At 37.6% G+C, this 17,183-nt stretch overlaps 1 protein-coding gene across 3 annotated transcripts in view; it reads left to right on the top strand.

Moving 5' to 3' along the window:
* The window catches only part of EXT2 (exostosin glycosyltransferase 2), a 148,476-nt gene that overhangs the window by 66,718 nt on the left and 64,575 nt on the right, over positions 1–17,183 (top strand). For all 3 annotated transcript variants that reach the window (XM_508383.8, XM_009460273.5, XM_003312994.6), the window contains one exon: positions 8,746–8,877. In XM_508383.8, the coding sequence (XP_508383.4) occupies positions 8,746–8,877 (132 nt within the window). The remainder of the gene's footprint in view (positions 1–8,745; positions 8,878–17,183) is intronic.

Genomic DNA, 17,183 nt, shown 5'->3' on the forward strand with positions numbered 1-17,183 from the left:
CCTGGGGGACAAGGTGAGACTCCATATCAAAAAAAAAAAACAAAAAACAAAAAACAAACAAACAAAAAAAGCAGTTACCACTTTGCATGGCAAAGCAATAGAAAAATACTGAAACCTACCAAAAACTTATAAAATGAATTCTGCTGCAGTTAGGTGAACCATTGTGTGTGGCTTTCTATAAACTTTCAGCAAGTGCCATATGGGTGGGTTCCTAAATTACTGTCTTTATGTAACTGATAGGTGAAGATGGTGGGGGGAAAAATGTACTGGATTAATAGAAACATGTTTCCAGGAGTTGCATGTGGAGAAGGCAAATAAAACAGCTTCATGAATAAGGAAGTGAAAAAAAGCCATCTCATGTTTTATGCGGCAAGGTGTTTTACATACAACTAAATTAACAAAATAAATATTTTAAGTAAAGAAAATGATTAGTATGTGGATAAATCCCAGGTATATTAACCTTTTTGCTTCAAAATCCCTTTTTATGTTAAAGAAAGTAAGTTCTATTAATTGCTGTTTGTTGGATCCCCAAGTTAAAGGGATATCAGATATTTGTGAACTTCCTCTGCTCTTCTGGAGAAACTGGTAACATGGGCATAGTAAATGTCTTCAAAAACCTCCAGTCCACAAGAAGTGCCTTTAAAGGGTTTTGCTGATATTTTTTTCCCTCTAATTTTAAGTTAGTTGTCAGGTAACTCTTATATTTATGAAAATGGAGTATGTAAAAGAATAAACAAAAAATCTTGCTTACAGTAATTCTAAACTAAAAGTAAGGATGCTTGGGTTATAATTTGGCCTTATTATTGAGCTTTTTGAGCTGTCAGATGAAGATTATTAGAGCCTATCTCTGGGACCTTCAGACTGTTATGAGGTTGTCCAGGAAGGACACCAGACTCCCTGCTCTTGTGCTGTCAAAAGGACCAGTGAGCACCAAAGAGCCTGTTGGACACAGGGCTTTGGAAAGTTGGGAATGCTCGTTGCTACTATTTTGCTAAAGCAAACAAATGAAAAGGAATAATTAGCCTTTGGCATATGTATTTGGAAAGGCTTAGAATCTCTTTGGAAGTTTTCAGGCTTATCTTCAGACACAGCTTTGAAAAATAAATCCGTGATGCATGGAAATATTTTCCAGCTGTTCACCTGAAATAAATGGTTCTGTCAATGTTAGTGTGTTAAGAGAAAGTTTCCTGTAGCTCGGATCTCTTGAATCTCCTCATTTGCTAAGAGGGAGAAGATTTGCCTTTTTAACAGTGCAGCTGTTTCTTAAACTTCTTGATGGAGCAAGTGAATGCTTTATTTAATGTCTTGGTTCTCTTGGGTTTTGGGGTCTGTGTTTTGCTGTTTTCTCATTAATTTTGGAAAATTCTTAGCTCTTTTTCCTTTAAATACATCTGCTGCCTTGTTCTCCACTTCCCCCTCTCTCCTCTTCTGAGACTATAGTTACACTATATTAGAGTGTTTGATATCGTCCTACAGTTCTAGAGTACTCTGTTTTAGATTTTTCCCTCCCACTCTTTTTTCTTTTTGTGTTTCAGTTTGGATAATTTCTATTGTTCTGTCTTCAAGCTCTCTCTTTCTTTTCTTGGCTCTGTCTAGTGTGCTAAGACTGTCAAAGGAATTCTTCATCTATAATACTGTTTTTTCACTTCTAGCATTTTTATTTGACTGTTTTTTATATTATCCATCTTTCTACCAAAAATTCCCATATGTTCCTGCGAGTTGTCCACCTTTTTCACTAGATCCTTTAATATATTAATTATAGTTAAAGTCCTTGTCTAATAGTTCCTTCATCTTGGTCATCTTTGAGTTAGGTTCTGTTGACAGCTTTATTTCATGTCGGTGGGCTGTTTTCTCTTATTTCAAAAAGCAGAGAGGTTAAGTAACTTAAAATTGCTCAAGATGCTCTATAACTGTTGTTCTTTCCACTATGCCACACTGGCTTCTCTTAAATACTTATTATTGCTAATCCCATTGCCTTTGCATTACTGAAAATTAAGAAATTAATCACATTTAATTGATGTATAAACTGAAATAGCAGTTTCAATTTGGAGTTCCATTTTGCCCATGATAGTTTTAAGCTGGCCCAGTCCCTGCCCTAGAGAAGCTTTATAATTCTCATGTTTGAAAATATCCTAGGAATTATATAGTTCTTATGCTGTGAAATCTGTGTGTTTTATAAACAAAATCACTGTGGAATCTGATTAACCAAGAAAGTTTAAATGCTTTGTTCAAGGTTATATTGGTATGATCTATTCACCTGTAACCTAACTCTTCAACTGTGTACCTTCCACAGTTTAGAGTGACTGGGGAATTTGCATAGCTGCTGAAGAATCTCTCATTCACACTTTTAAGATAGATATAAATGTGGACCATGTTTTAGGGGAGAAAAAGCCATAATAAGCACTTATTTGCATTTGCTCTCTGGATGAGAATAGTGGTGCTTTCGTACATTGCCAGCGTAGCTGAAAACTCCTTCCTCTCTGTGGACAAGCAGGCTATACTAAGCCCTGGAGGGGCTATAAATTATAATACCTTCTGAACATTTCAAGGTATTACAGAAGACCTGCAGAAACAATTAAGCCTGAGAAGTTCACTTATCCCTAGGCTGAGACACTTGAGCTATGATTACTGGCAAAACTTGCTTCCTTTCTGAGTGAATTGCAATTTGGTGGACAGGGTGAGATGATTTGAGACATCTTAAATTAGAAGTTCAGTTGTGCGTTTGTGCCTTTGGCTGGTGTCCTGGGTGGATTTCTTACCAATTATTGTTTTCTATAAATCCCAAAAGCTGCTGTCTCCACTGTGATTATATGTGAGCATAAGGCTTTGGAATGCTTAAGTTGGAATGTGGTTTAATTTGAATATGACTTAAAAGAATATATGATGATAGACCCAGTTGGGTAGAAAAGGAGATAAATATTCAGGATATATATGTGTTTATGTTTGGCCTGATGCTTTGTAAATTTTTACACCTTTCAGTTTCTTGAAAAAGGACGATTTTCTAAAACTTGCTATGTGCTGGTGCTCTTAATGCTCTGGAATGGGGTAGAAAAAAGGTCTGAATTTAGTTAGGAGTCATGGATTTGAATTGTGATTCTGCTCCTTAATATCTTTGTATCTTAGTTTCCTCATTTATAAAATGAAACTGTCCCAAATAAGTGACAAACTGGTTGTGAAGAGCAGATGAAATCATGAATATAAAAGTGCTCTGCAGCAGGTAGAACACTAACATTTGCAAGGTTGCTGATTTTTAAAATACCAATATCTATTTCCAAGGAACTCACAGTCTAGCTGGAGAGAAAAAAGTAATCCTCTGAAACAACAGAAAAACAATTATAGAACAGTATATAACAACTAATGTGTATGGCAAAGGCTGTAAGGGCTAAGGGATTTCATAGTAAGGGGAGATTGGTGATAACAGAAAGTGATCAGTAAAGGTTTCATAGGGAAGATGCGTTATTTCAGGTCTCATAAAATGTAAACATTTTGGCTGGATGATAGGAGAGAAAGCAGTAACATGAATTTAAGCAGGATTGAGATTGTAGTGAATAGGGCATATCTAAGAAGCAGTAGCAGGGAGGCAGCCAGCTGTGTACCCAGATGACCAACTTCTGGACAACTTGAGAAAGTCAGATACCCTTGAAAGCTAAATCTGTATTTCAGCTTTTCTTTGAGTAGGAGACATTCTCATTGTGCATGCTTTGCTTTCTTCTTATTAGTTAGTGGAGATGATAATAGTTACATAACTCAAGTTACCCTAGGCTTTTAACTCATGGATAGAACACTTGCCCAGGAAACAGAAGCAGAGTAAGCACATCTAGACTAGAAAGTATCTTTTTCCTTCACCCTTTTGGGTTATCCTTACAATTTCCCCATGTTAAATTTTCACATGTTCACTCCCTTGCATAAATCCAAATAGCCTCTGGTTTTGAGTGGAATCATAGATCTGAATGAAGCTGGAGAGATCATATAGACTAGCATCCTGCTTTTGTTAGGAACTGAGTTTAACTTCTGCTCGGATAAGAAACTGCCTTCTTTCAAAAGACTATATTGGACCAGGAAAGAATAGCTGATACTGGAGCAACCCTCCTGCCAAAAGAAGAAAAAATTATAAAAGTTTATTTAAAACAACTGCTTACAGGCATTGTAGAACCACTAACACAGTATTTGAGGGAATACCATTCCTGAGAGGAAGAAAGCACTTGGAATTGAGCTACATAGTCACTCTGGCATCTTCTCTGATGGTACTTGCCAATTCTCTACCCAAGAGTATGGGGTCCCAGCAGAAAGCAGCAGTCCTACAGGACTTAGAGGTTGGAGTTAGGGCCTATTAAAGTATTTGGGATCTGAAACACAAAATCCCAGGAGAAAGAAAACCACAAGGAAGAAAGTGAAAAATGTGCACGTAATATTCCCTTAGAGTGTTTGCCAACTCCTAAGGTACACATGATCAGAGCAAGACTCCAAGAATCCTAGTAAAAAGCAGCAGTTGGGAATGTAGTGAGCAGTGCAGATATTTCAGCAGCCATATACAGTGCTGGTGAGAGGTTGGTATTCAAGGCCTGCCAAGGTAGAGGGGCCCTGGCAAATACAAATAACCCAGGCTTTAATTGGAGGCCTCAGAAAGACCACACTTTAAGCATAAGGGAAAGCTGAAATAAGCTAGCCCTGACACAGGGCTCTGACAGGACCTCTGACAGGATTAAAGTGGCCTGACTGTACTCTTACACCTGCCAAAAGAATAAGTTACAGTCTTAGGAGGAAGATAATCTGAATCATCCAGAACCTCTACAGGTTTTAAACAGAATGTCTGCCATCCAATAAAAAATTAAGAAGTGTGCTAAAATTGAGACCAAATGACCAAAATGAAGAGAAAAACGACAGTAGAAAGATATCCACAGGTGACTCAGATATTGGAGTTTATCAGTCAAAAACTGATTATGTTCAAGAAAGTAGAAGAAAAGAAGGAGACTTTCTTTTTTTTATTATTATTATACTTTAAGTTTTAGGGTACATGTGCACAGTGTGCAGGTTAGTTACATATGTATACATGTGCCATGCTGGTGCGCTGCACCCACTAACTCGTCCTCTAGCATTAGGTGTATCTCCCAATGCTATCCCTCCCCTCTCCCCCCTCCCCACCACAGTCCCCAGAGTGTGATGTTCCCCTTCCTTAGTCCAAGTGTTCTCGTAGTTCAATTCCCACCTATGAGTGAGAATATGCGGTGTCTGGTTTTTTTTTCCTTGCGATAGTTTACTGAGAATGATGGTTTCCAATTTCAACAAAGATATGAAATCTACTTTTGACAAGATCAAATGGAAATTCTGGAACTGAAAAATATAGGAATGAAATTAAGAATCTAATACATGGGTTTAATAGCAGTTTAAACACCAAAGAAAAAGGGCTAGAAGATTATTGAACCAGAAGAAAAGTTAGTAGAAAACACCCAGATTGAAGCACAGAGAGAAAAAATACTGAAAAGAGAATAAGAGATACATGAGATATATTGAAAACATTGTGAAATATATTTCACATATATTTATATTTGGAGTCTCAGAAGAGGAGAGTGCAACAGAAATAATATTTAAGAAATATTGGCCGAAAGTTTTCTAAAATCAGTGGAAAGCATCAAACCACAAATTGAAGAAGCGCTACAATCCTCAGTGGGATAAATACAAAGGGCCACACTTAGGTATGTCATAGTTGAATTACTGTAAGCCAAAGACAGAGAAAGCTTAAATGCAGTCAGAAATAAAAAGCATATTGTCTTCAAAGGTGCACCAGTAAGATTGTCAGCTGATTTATTAATGAAAAATTGGATGAAGCCAGAACACAGTAGAAGTATATCTTGAATGTTCTGAAAGAAAATTGCTAACCTAGAATTCTCTACCTATCAAAAGTATCCTTCAAAAATTATTTGGGTAAAAAGAAGCTTTCAAACAAATAAAAGAGTCATCCACTAATTCTACAGTGAAATAAATAACAAAATAAATTCTTCAATTAGCAGGAAGATGATATTGATGGAAGTTCAGATATGCATTAAGAAAAGAAAGGGTAAATATATGGTGAAAATTTACTTTAAAAAATAATGATGTCCCCAGACGCGGTGGCTCTTGCTTGTAATCCCAGCACTTTGGGAGGTCAAGGCGGGCGGATCACAAGATCAGGAGTTTGAGACCAGTCTGACCAACATGGTGAAACCCCATCTCTACTAAAAATACAAAAATTAGCCGGGCGTGGTGGTGCGTGCCTGTAATCCCAGCTACTCAGGAGGCTGAGGCAGGAGAATCGTTTGAACCTGGGAGGTGGAGGTTGCAGTGAGCCGAGATCGCGCCACTGCACTCCAGCCTGGGTGACAGAGTGAGACTCTGTCTCAAAAATAAATAAATAAATAAATAATAAAAATAAATAAATATAAAACATGTCTTGTGGGATTTAAAATATGTAGATGAAAAATATTTGACAATAATAGCACAGCAGATAGGAGAGAGCTGATAAATTATAAAATCATTAGTTTGAGACGTAATATAATAAAGCAATTATGTTTACTGTAGTTGCTAGGAAAGCTACTCAAACAATAACAAAAGACTAAATAACTAGCAACCTAACGAAGAACAAAAATGTGGAATAATAATAAAAATTTTTTGATCAATTCTAAAGGTGAGAAAAAACTAAAGTAACAAAGAAGAGATAAATAGGAAACAAATAGAATGATCATACATTTACTCAGCCGTATCAGTAATGTAAATTAAGTATAAATCGACTATATTTGTAATTAGGAACCAAATATTTTTGGATGAGATAATATATTAAAACCCAGTAACAGATTGATTATCCCTTATCCAAAATGCTTGGGAGCAGAAGTATTTCAGATTTCAGATTTTTTTTTAGATTTTAGGGAATCTGAAATGCTCCAATGAGTATTTCCTTTGAGCATCATGTCAGCACTCAAAAAGTTTTGGATTTTGGAGCATTTTAGATTTGAGTGTTTTGGATTTAGGATGCTCAACCTGTATATGCTTTTCGCAATAGACAAGCTTTGAGGGTACAAATTTGAAATATGTATTTATAAACTTGAAATACTTACATATATATGTATATAAATATACACACACACCCCACACAATCCATAGGCACACATGCAGGCAGACAAAAACCAATAAGGATATAGAATATTTAAACAAAATTATACCCATCAACTGCAGAATATACATTTTTTAAGTGTACATAGATTATTTATAAAAATAAACAATGTGCTGGACCATAAATCAAATAAATTGCAAAGTATTGAAATCACATGCGTTCTCTGACCACAGCGCAAAGTGCAGTCAAAGTAGAAGTCAGTAACAGAAAGATAAATAGAAAAAATAAAAATATTTGGAAATTAAACAATATACAAAGGAAATTAGAACATTGTTTGCCTAAATGATGATGAAAATGATATGTAAATGTGCAGGAAGCACTTAAATAGCACATAGCGGGAAATTTATAACTTTAAATGCCTATATTAAAAATAAAGAAAGGTTGAAATCATGATCTAAACTTTAATTTTAGGAAGTTAAAAGCAAAATTAATTAAACTCCTCCAAAATAGAAGGAAATAATAAAATCAGAACAAAAACTAGCAAAATAGAAAGAATTATGATGTGGAAAATCAACAAAATCAAAAGTCGATTTTTAAAAAAAGATTAACAAAATTGATAAAGCTCTACTAAGACTGATCAAGTACAAAGAGAAAACACAACAGTATCAGGAATGAAAAGAGATGTATTACAATAGATTCTACAGGTGTTAAATGGATGTGAATGCACAGCTTTATTTCAATAAATTTAACAATTTAGATGGAATGAACATATCCCTTGAAAAACACTGTTTATGAAACTGACATACACACAGAAAAACATGCATAATCCTATGGCTATGAAAGAAAATTAATCCATAATTTAAAACGTTCACATTCACACACACACACACACACACACACACACACACCAATCCACCCACCCATACCCTTGCCCAGATGGCTTCTTTGAGGAATTCCTCTAAAACCTTTCAGGGAAGAAATAATGCTGATCTTGCATAAAAGTTCTCGAAGAACAGAAAAAGAGAGAATGGTTTCCACCTCATTTTATAAGGCCAGCATAACCTTGATACCATAACCTGACTTAGATATTGTAAGTGTTGAGCAAAACAAATCAGACACAGAAGAGTAAATACTGTTTGATTCCATTAATATGAAATTCAAGAGCAGACACCACAATTGTAATCAGCATAATGGTTATTCTCAGAGGGATGAGATACTGACTGGGAAATAGCATGAGGGAATCTTTTGGAATGCTGGAATGTTCTATATCTTTATCTGGATACTAATTGTAAGAGTATGTACATATGTATAAATTCATTGAGCTGTACACAAGATTTGTGCACTTTATGTTATATAAGACAAAATACTATAAACTCTGCCATAACACATGGATATTCTCATCATCACATAATTTATCTTCTATCTTAATTGAATCCAATGTGCATTTCACTTGCTAACATTTTATTTTGACTGCATTTGATAAGTGCCAACTTCTGATGGCAGCTGGCTTGAACAGCAGGGAGCATATGCCCTAGGCACCCCCATCCCTACAACTTTGGGAATAAAGGAATTAGCCAAACCTGGAGTTGACTATGATAGAGTATCTAGTTTTCCCACTCTGTCTCGCTTGCTCACTTAAAACAGCATTGTTTTCTTTATAGGCCCGGTGGTTCTGGGAAGCGTACTTCCAGTCAATTAAAGCCATTGCCCTGGCCACCCTGCAGATTATCAATGACCGGATCTATCCATATGCTGCCATCTCCTATGAAGAATGGAATGACCCTCCTGCTGTGGTAAGTGAATTCCAGTGCTAGCCACATGAGGCATGGTCCAGCTGTCAGGGTGGGTGGAAGGAAAAATGTACTACAATTGTAAAGGTTATTTAAATTCTAGCTTTCTAAGATGAGAGTGTGCTTTTTATACTTGGGGCCTGATAAGGGCAGCATAATTTTGAAACACTGACAAAAGTAAAAAATACAGAAGCAGCAGCTTCCAGTGTGTTTTAAATGTGCTTAGAAAGACTGTCTATTTATTGCAGAGATAAGTAAGGAGGCATGGGTCTTGTTGGAAATCAAAGACATCCTGGTGACTTTTGCAATTGTAATGCTTAGAGCTTTTGAAAAACTTCTGTAAGCAACTTAATAATAATAGCTTGTATTTTGAGTGCTTACTCTCTGCCAGGGACTGTGCTGAGTGCTTTACGTGTATTACCTCAATTAATATTTCCAACACTGTGAGGAAAATAATAAGCAGAAGTGATCTAGAGGCATTACGGATTGCTATAGTCATTTGCTCAAGATTGTGGCAGAGGCTTCTAGCTACTTCCAGCAAAGAGATGGAGCAGTCAGAAGCTGCTCTTGGGCCTTCCTCCTTGTGTGAAGGAATCACAAGGCACATGTGTCATTGTAGAAACTGTGGCAGTGGCTTCTAGGCACAGCTTCTTTCTCACTGAAAATGCCTGAAGTTTTGGAGCTGGAAATTACTACTTCCTAGCTGCTCTGAAGTGAACCTGGCTGTCCAGCTCACAGACGTCAAGGCATTCCTGTAAGAAAACTAGACTCTTCTCCATTCTTCGTTCTAATTGTCTCTCTCTTTCTGACCTCTCAGCCCTCCTTGTCTCCCGATTCTACCTTTTCTTTTCTTTTTTTTGAGTTGGAGTTTTGCTCTTGTTGCCCAGGCTTGAGTGCAGTGGCGTGACGATCTTGGCTCACTGCAGCCTCCGCCTCCCAGGTTCAAGTGATTCTCCTGCCTCAGCCTCCCCAGTAGCTGGGATTACAGGCATCCGCCACCACGCCCAGCTAATTTTTTTATTTTTAGTAGAGACAGGGTTGGCCAGGCTGGTCTCGAACGCCTGACCTCAGGTGATCCACCTGCCTTGTCCTCCCAAAGTGCTGGGATTAACAGGCATGAGCCACTGTGCCAGGCCCCGATTCTACCTTTTGTAAATAGTGCTATATATGGCTACCTGGTTAATCTTCATATAGGACCATCCTTCTCTTTCCTTTCCTGCCCACCTTCTTCCTTCTTTCATCCAGCCTTTTTGAAATGGTTACTGGGTTTTAGGCACTCTGAGAGGTGTTGAGAATACAGAAAAAAGAAGACAGTTCCTGCCTTCAAAGAAGCTCTCCGCTGATTTGGGAAGCTAGCAAGTAATGCTGTGAATGTAGAGGTCCTGTAGTGGAGTGGAGTGGTGTACTGAGTGCTGTGGATGCAAAGCGGACAGGCATCTCTCCTCACTGGGACACCTCCTGAAGAGGGAGTGCCTGAGAGGAAGTCAGTATGTGCGTATGGTAAAAACAACAGCCAACATCTTTTTGTTTTGCTTGAGGTGAAGTTTGCTTCTATCTCCCCGACTCCATTACCAAAGGTAACATCTCAGAATGTAAGCATAATTTTGTAGTTTTAAAACATATATGGGATTATACTAAACATGTTTTTCTGCCTTTTTTATTTTAGCACTAGATCATAGACTTATTTTTGTTTTATTCCATATAGGTCTCCTTCAGTTTTTTAGGATGGCTGTATTAGTATTCAATTGTTTGGGTATATCGTATGTAATAGGTCTATTATTGATAGGTATTTAGACTGCTTTCTTTTTTTTTCTTCTTTTTTTTTTTTTTGAGATGGAGTCTCGCTCTGTCGCCCAGGCTGGAGTGCAGTAGCGCGATGCCAGCTCACTGCAAGTTCCGCCTTCTGGGTTCACACCATTCTCCTGCCTCAGCCTCCAGAGTAGCTGGGACTACAGGCGCCCGCCACCACGTCCGGCTAATTTTTTGTGTTTTTAGTGGAGACGGGGTTTCACTGTGTTAGCCAGGATGGTCTCATCTCCTGATCTTGTGATCCACCCGCCTCGGCCTCCCAAAGTGCTGGGATTACAGGTGTGAGCCACCGCGCCCGGCCTTTTTTTCTTCTTTCTAACAGTAACAAGGGGCATACTTTCATATGTTTACACATAAATATGTGAACATATCTACAGAATTAATTCCAACTAAGAAATTGCTTGAAGAAAATACACATTTTAAATGTTGATAGATATTAACAAATTGCCCTTTCAAAAGACTATATTAATGTATAGTTTCACAAATAACATTTGGGTGTTCTAGTTCTCCATGTCTTCAGTAATGCTGGGTACTTGAACTTTTGCTCATCTCATAGGTGAGAAATGATCTTCATGTGTATTTTTCAAGGGAAAGACTGATATCTTTGTCGAGTTTTCTCAGATAATTCTATTTGTATTTTTATTGTTATCACATTGCACTTTTAGATTGTTTTAGACATTTATTTGTTCAGTTGGTATTTATTGAATGCCTGCCTTGTTCCAGGCAGGGTGCTTGGTACTTTGAATGAACAAGGCAGAGAAGGAGCCATGCCTTTGGGAAACTTACATTGCAATGGATCTTTCTATCTAGAAGAAAGATTTGTCTTTCTGGTAGAATTTATATTTTATATATATATATATATATACACATATATATATATTTGTGTACATATATATATTCCTTTACAAGTCTTGGTAAATATTTCTTAGATTTAAAATTTTTTCTTATACTCTAATAAAAGAATACTTTCTGATCTTATAGTTCTTAACTGGTTACCATTTGTGTACAGACACATTTTGACTTTTGTATATTAATTTTGCAACTATTCTGTTACTGAACTCTACAGTTGTTTACTTTTTTTAGTTGATTCTCTTATATTTTTAGATATACAATTATATCTACAAATGCTAATTTTGCTTCCTTTTTCCAGTATTTGAAACTTTTATTTTTTCTTTTATCTAATTGCATTGGCTAGTACTTCCAGAACAATGTTAAATCATGATTTGAATGTTAAAAGAAAAGGGTAGGTATTATCTAGTCAGAGAAAGGAAGAAAGATTCCATCCAGAAGGAACAACAAATTCAAAGATACAGAGGGACAGGGGAGCTTGGTAGTTTAAGGAACTTCAGAGAGTTCAGTGTGGCAACAGTGAAGGAAGCTTGGGTGGGAGAGGCAGAGGATGAAGCCTGGAGAGGGTCCAGATCACAAAACACCGTGTATCTTACATAAGGCATTGGAGTGTTATCTGTGAGAAACAAGTAATCACTGAAGCCTTTTAAACAAGGGAGTAATGTGATAAGATTGCATTTTGGGTCAGTCTCATCTTAGTGTGGAGAATGCATGATGCATGGCAGTGGGACCAGACTGGAGGCAGTAGACTGTTTGAGAAATGCAGATGAAAATTAATAGAGGACACATTTGAGTGGTATCTGGAAAAATGGACTGTTCTAATTGGTAAGTGAGGGAGAAGTTCAGAAGACTGAGGTATACTGTATAGTTTATCCAGATAGGGAATTTGGTTGCATGAGGAGTCATGGGTGAGGATGGTATTGGCGTCCAAACTCAGTCTAACGGCAAGGCCCTCCACAATCTACCTTTCTTTTTTTTTCTTTTTTTCTTTTTTTTCCTGTTCTCTTTCAGAGAGTTCTAGATTTCTGGCAGCACAACTCAATCCTTCCTCTCTGTGCCCCTGCTTTTCATCCTCTGTGCCTTTGTGGCTGCTAGCCTTTTCCTTGGCACACCTTTCTTCCCCATCATCTGCAGATTTATACAGGCTTCAGCAGCTGGCTGGTAAACTTCTTTCTCCAGGAGGTTTTCTCAACCCCTTCAGCAGGAAGTAACTCTTAGAGCATGTTATCTGTGTTTCTTTTCCATCACTTAACATGTATAGAAGTAGAATTTCCTGTAAAGTTTTAAGCACCTTAAGGTCATTTCTGACCTTGGTGTTTCTCATAATACCTAGGACAACTTAATTCAGACAGGAAGATCTTGACATATAAAGGAAAGAAAGAAGGATGGAGAGAGGGAGAAAGGGAAGGAGGGAGGAAGATTGGCAGACTAGGAGTTGAGCCATCTAAGACACATCCTGCTGGAAAAGTAGGGAAAGTGGTAGATTGTTTCTCATCTGTAAAGTGGTTGTGATGAGACTAACCCAATGACTTATCTAAGATCATGTAATTGGCAAGTTGTGTGAACAAGTGAGAACTCAGGTCTTCTACCTTCAGATTATCTTGAATTGCCTATGGAATTATAGGGGAGCCCTTGAGCCTCCTCTGGGCTGAAACGTTACTACTGTTCCAAGCAAATGGTACAAGCTTGAGACGAAAAATATTACATCTGTTCCTCTGCAGGAGAATTCATACCGGTGCAGGCGAATTCATAAAGAATTCTGTCTGGTCATGACCCAGACAGAAAGTACAGCAATAGTGGGACTTTATCCTATACTTTTATCTAAAGCTCTAAGAGATGTTTAATAAGAATAAAGGGTTGGAATTTAGTTCTTTTTTATAAGAATATAGGTAGGCTAGGAAAAATAGAATATGAAATTTTGCAGTTTTGAAATAGATATGTTTTAATTCAGGACAGAATGGTCAAAGTGCTAAACTCTTAACAATTTGAGAAATAACATAAGCATAAAAAGCATAAATCAAGGTATATAACTGGAAAATATATTCTCTATATATTTTTAACTCTTTCTTAAATAATCCTTTTTAGGATACTTTGGTATTTATCACATTTCTAGCTCAGGTGACAAGAGCCCTGATTTAAAGCAGTGGGTTATACATTTCTCCATCTTCAGTGAAAGCAACTGATGGGAGGCCTGAATAGCGATGGTTTATTTATAGTTAACTTCTCCTCTTCCCTCAGAAATATTTAACCGACTCTAGATGAGATTACTATGAGCCCAACCTGCAGGGGAGTCTCTTCTCTAGATTCCATCAAATTTATGATGTCTGACATTCCGAGGTGGGAGTAGGTGTGGATCTTGGTCAGTAAATCAAGGGGTGGTCTGGGGTTTTCAGAGATACACTCTTAGGGTCTCCAGCCATGCACAGAGCTTGCTCAGACTGGAGAAGGAGAGGTGAGAGTTCAGAGTCATATTTTGGCTAGATGCAGCTGCCTTAGTTTAATGTAAAAAAAAAAAAAAAAAGGCCTACGTGTGTCGATGATTATGACAGTGAGAGGTGGCCTTGCAGAGTATTCATGTCACTAGATGTTTTGTCACTCTTATCTGTAAAACTAGGGTGATGACATTATCCACGTTGCACCACACCCTCAGAACCTGAAAAAGTTTGACACAGTAAAACTTGGACATAATGTTAAAGTAATACACCTATCTAAATTGGAGAGATTGACCTTTTGTTTTGAAAGGAATTCTTTTTGAAAGGAATTTATCACCAAGTTAAGGTTCTTTATGAGGGGAAGTGTGCATGTTTTTATATTAATTTTCTTAGCTGTTCATGTTAAGGCTGCCTATATTTTTATGCCTTTTCAGTCTCTTCATGCTTTTATTTTTCTCTCCTTTTTGCAAATATCAGCAAAGCTTTGTCATCTCCCTAAATATCCTATATTACTTCTAACTTTGGTGTCATTTCTGGTCTTGCCTCTTGGCAGACCTTCATCCGCACATCTGGGGCTAGCCTCTATAGCTAGGGTTCTCCTTGGACACCCTCCTCATTTTACTTCTGGTTCTCTGCCAGATGTGAACATATGTAGGAGGACAGAGACTGAGACAAGTGAGCTTCAAACGGTGAATTCATATGTCACCAAAGCTATGTCCTCTTAGTGACAGCTTTTTAAAAACTAAATGTAATATAGTCTGAAAATTATGTAGAGTGGAGTGTTTTCCCATGTTATTTTCCTATGATGTGATTTAAAAGATTATACTGCATCTTATCAATGTTATAATTTTATTTACATTTTTGATAGATGGGTTTTTTTTCCAAGTTTGCTATCATAGGTAACACTAATAAAGATACCCCAGATTTTTTTCCTTTCTGCATTTACTTTACCAGATTTAAAACAGAAAGAGAAGAGAGTAGGGGTTCTTATGGCCATTGACAAAAATTGATGAGAAAAATGGGGAAGCATCTTAAAATGAATTATTATACCCAGAATAAGAATGAGGTTGAAAAACAAGAGCTTTTTCTATGAAATCTAGCCAGAGTGGCAACTTCACTGCAATCAAAGCCTCAGATGAGGATTAGATACTTCCCTGGACTTCCTCTAAGCCTCAGTCTAGGTCTAGTTTTTGAAGATAGAAAGGGCAAGGGATCAGCCAGATGAGAGTATTGCATAAGAGCACTTGATTGGCAAGAATCACCCAGGGGGATCAGAAATCACAGCTGTGGGCAAAATGTGGTAGAGTGTGCCATGGGGCAGTGGTTCTCAATCTTTAGTAGGCATCAGAATACAGAGTGCTGCCACTCCACCCTGAGATTCAGATTGGGTAGGTCTGGGGTAGGAACCTATAATTCGCATTTCTAGCAAGTTCCCAAGTGTTGGATATTGATGCTGCTGGTCCAGGGACCATATTTTGATGTGGGATTTCATTCACTGTGAGTGTCCTAACTCACTCCCTGGAGAAGGCTCTTCCTTTCTCCTCATCCATTTCCTCCTCTTAACCCTGCAGGGCTTGGATTAGAGGCATCCAGAGGCTGGGTTCAGACTAAATCTGTCTCAGCTACATGAAAAACTCAGGGCTGCCTATACTTAGATGTCCAGACGGTGGCCCTCACTCACAAAGGTTGTGGTTGTACAAGCAGCTGAAAATATCACTCAGCTATAAACACTAACAAGCAATAAATCACTCTGAAAGCTGAAGAAGCACTAGCTCAGATGTATGAAGCAGAACTCTAAGTTGAAAAGATACCAGGTTAACAGTCTGTGTAACTCAGCTCAGCACCCTGTAAGTTGTGGAATGTTTCTCTGGAATTTGAAAGCCTACCCTGCCCCCCAGGAGGCCTTCTTGGCTTATTCTTTCCATCTTCCTCCTACTGCCTAGATATGATAAAAAAAAAAAAAGTATGGAATTTAGAAATTTTAGCTTGAATTTAAGGTAAGTTTAAGGTTTTTGAAGTCTATTGTTTTTATAGGTGTCACATTTATAGGATCACATTTGCACAAGTGATCCAGTATGCTACCCTAAATTCCAGACCTTTCCTTGAGTAGTACCTTTTACTTCTTTGGAAGTGAGCTAGAAAGTCTCAGGATGTCAGCAGCCAGGGAATAAGGAAAGCTGAACTGGGTCTGCAGATGGAGAGATCCAGAAAGATACAGAGAGCTTGATCTGGGGCCCCAAGCAAAGAACTTGGCCAATTCTGATGGTCAGATAGAAAACGGTGAAGAAAATGAAAATCACAAGCCAGATCCAGATGGGGAGGATAGATAAAGAATATGAAAAGACGGACTCGAGGATATTGCTAAGATGATCTTGTCAATCAGAAGAGCATACTAGAGCTTTTGTAGCAGAGATAAACTAATGTGCCTGTGTAACACACATCTGCGTGGCAGCCCCAGTGGTGGTGCTGGATGAATGAATCTACACACATTGTTTCCTTGGATGCAGTCCTGCCTTCATTGCTTACTTAGAGTTCACATTTATGGCTCTAGCTTTCATGAATCAAAACCTGACTGCTTCCTTACATCACACAGCTTGTGGGAGGGCAGTGAGTAGCATAGTTTTTCAGAGTCCGTGGGAGCTTGATCTGGCAGCAGATTAATTAAGAACATACTGAATGTTTTGGCAAAGTAATCTTTCATGTACCAACTATCACTTATATTAGCACATCAAATTCCCTTTCCCCTTTTTTCAGGGGCCATTGTAATTCTCCCTTGAGGTCTGCTTAAATGATTCAATAATAGAAGTTACCAGGGAAATGTGATAATTAAGTATTATAACCTCAAGATAATGAATTTTGTTTCCGTTTCTAATATTCTGTCCTTTTTATGTGTCTCCCAATTGATTAATATTTGAGTATAATTTTCTAATAAATGGGTCATTACAGCTGCAGATTGGAAAACTTTACACACTGCTTCAATGAGAGGTTGATTCTTGACTTTTGTGTCTCCCAATTGATTAATGTGTCTCCCAATTGATTAATTTTTTATGTGTCTCCCAATTGATTAATATTTGAGTGTAAATTTCTAATAAATGGGTCATTACAGCTGCAGGTTAGAAAACTTTACACATTGCTTCAACCAGAGGTTGATTCTTGACTTTTGGCTCTCCCTTTTTTTTCCCTCAGCTATATTTCTTGGTTTTGTGTTTTAGAAAATAG

This window comes from Pan troglodytes, chromosome 9, assembly GCF_028858775.2.
Source record: "Pan troglodytes isolate AG18354 chromosome 9, NHGRI_mPanTro3-v2.0_pri, whole genome shotgun sequence".
NCBI classification, from domain to species: Eukaryota; Metazoa; Chordata; class Mammalia; order Primates; family Hominidae; genus Pan; species Pan troglodytes.